Source organism: Nematolebias whitei, chromosome 3 (genome assembly GCF_014905685.2).
Source record: "Nematolebias whitei isolate Nwh7 chromosome 3, NemWhi1, whole genome shotgun sequence".
In the NCBI taxonomy this organism is placed as follows: Eukaryota; Metazoa; Chordata; class Actinopteri; order Cyprinodontiformes; family Rivulidae; genus Nematolebias; species Nematolebias whitei.
In genome coordinates this window covers 1,613,261-1,614,693 of record NC_056500.1, presented here as the reverse complement: position 1 = coordinate 1,614,693, position 1,433 = coordinate 1,613,261, and the positions used below count along the sequence as shown (strand labels likewise).

The 1,433-nt window shown below is 37.5% G+C and overlaps 1 protein-coding gene across 1 annotated transcript in view; it reads left to right on the top strand.

Annotated features, from left to right (window-relative positions):
• The window catches only part of LOC119430356 (transcription activator BRG1), a 26,248-nt gene extending 24,821 nt beyond the window's left edge, over window positions 1-1,427 (top strand). Inside the window, exon 31 of the mRNA XM_037697762.1 lies at window positions 1,028-1,427. Within this exon, the coding sequence (XP_037553690.1) occupies window positions 1,028-1,063 (36 nt within the window). The 3' untranslated portion in view covers window positions 1,064-1,427. The remainder of the gene's footprint in view (window positions 1-1,027) is intronic.
• The last annotated feature ends 6 nt before the right edge of the window (window positions 1,428-1,433 follow it).

Sequence of the window (1,433 nt, the reverse complement as noted above, 5' to 3'; positions counted from 1 at the left end):
GTCCGTAAAGTAATAATTCATTCATCAATCAGTCCGTAAAGTAATAAATTATTGATCAATCAGTCCGTAAAGTAAAAATTAATTCATCAATCTGTCCATAAAGTTATAAATCATTGATCAATAAGTCCGTAAAGTAATAAATCATTCATCAGTCAGTCCGTAAAGTAATAAATCATTGATCAATCAGTCCATAAAGTAATAAATATTTCATCAATCAGTACAATAATGAATAAGGTTTTCTTTTATTACCATTAAAATGGTGTTAATGTGTTAAACACTGCATGGGAACATACAATGAAGACAACACGAAGCACTTACTAATTATATTATTATCTGATGTGAATAAAATAAGTTAAATTTTGATGTAGAAAATATGTCTATATTGACCGTCCAGTGGACGTCGGAAAAAGACGTCGTCTGTCGTAACAGTCTGCACCTGGGAGGGACCCAAATTAGACGTGCAAAAACGACTTCAAAAAGACGTCATTTAGACGTCTCCTTGCTCAGTGGGTAGAGACTCGATGTCCTTTACTGCGTGTAGTTTAGTAAGTTTTGAAGGATTCTTTTTATTCTTTTTATATAAAAGGTGCAACTTTCAAGTTTTCATGGCTGTGCATCACAAATAGTGATTTAAACAAGAAAACAAAAAATATCACCTTGAACTGAAACTTTTGAAGGTCAGAGAGGTGACATGTCATCAAGTTATTTTTAATGGTTCGTGTTTCAGTAACTGCTCATCAAGAGTTGCTTTATGATTCAGACTTTGACTTCGTGCTTGTGAGAAGATTCTTGTAAACGGTGTTTACTTCACCTGCTGATATGAACGTAAAGCAGTCTGTCTTTAACAACACACTCGCTCTCTGTCGATAAACTAACTCAAAACTCTTCAGTTATTTTTTAGATGTTTAAATAAATGTAGATATTAAATAAAAAAATTAAATGATTGTTATAATTTGAGGTTGGTGGCCTCCGTTGGACTGAGCTTATAAAAACTTGTTGAGCTGATGATCCACTTCCTGTTTTCCAGGAGCGCTCTCCCAGCGGCACTGATGAAGACTCCTAAACTGTGATGAAGAGCAGCTCATCCACCAAACATCACGTGATCGCCGCAGCTAGCCTCCGTCAGCTCCATTCAGCCTCAGTGAAACGATGCAGAGCAGACCGGCACAACGAGACCGGTCCCAACCGGACAGCTTTAATAAAGAAACGCAGCTTACAACCGCTGACTATCAATTTGAACCAGATGCTCCAGTGAAGTTAAACCCAGTCTGCTGACTGTCAATTTGAACCAGATGCTACAGTGAAGTTAAACCCATGCGGCTGACTGTCGATTTGAACCAGATGCTACAGTGAAGTCAAACCAAACCTGCTGAATGTCTATTTGAACAGATGCTCCAGTGAAGTTAAACCCATGCTGCTGACAGTCAATTTGA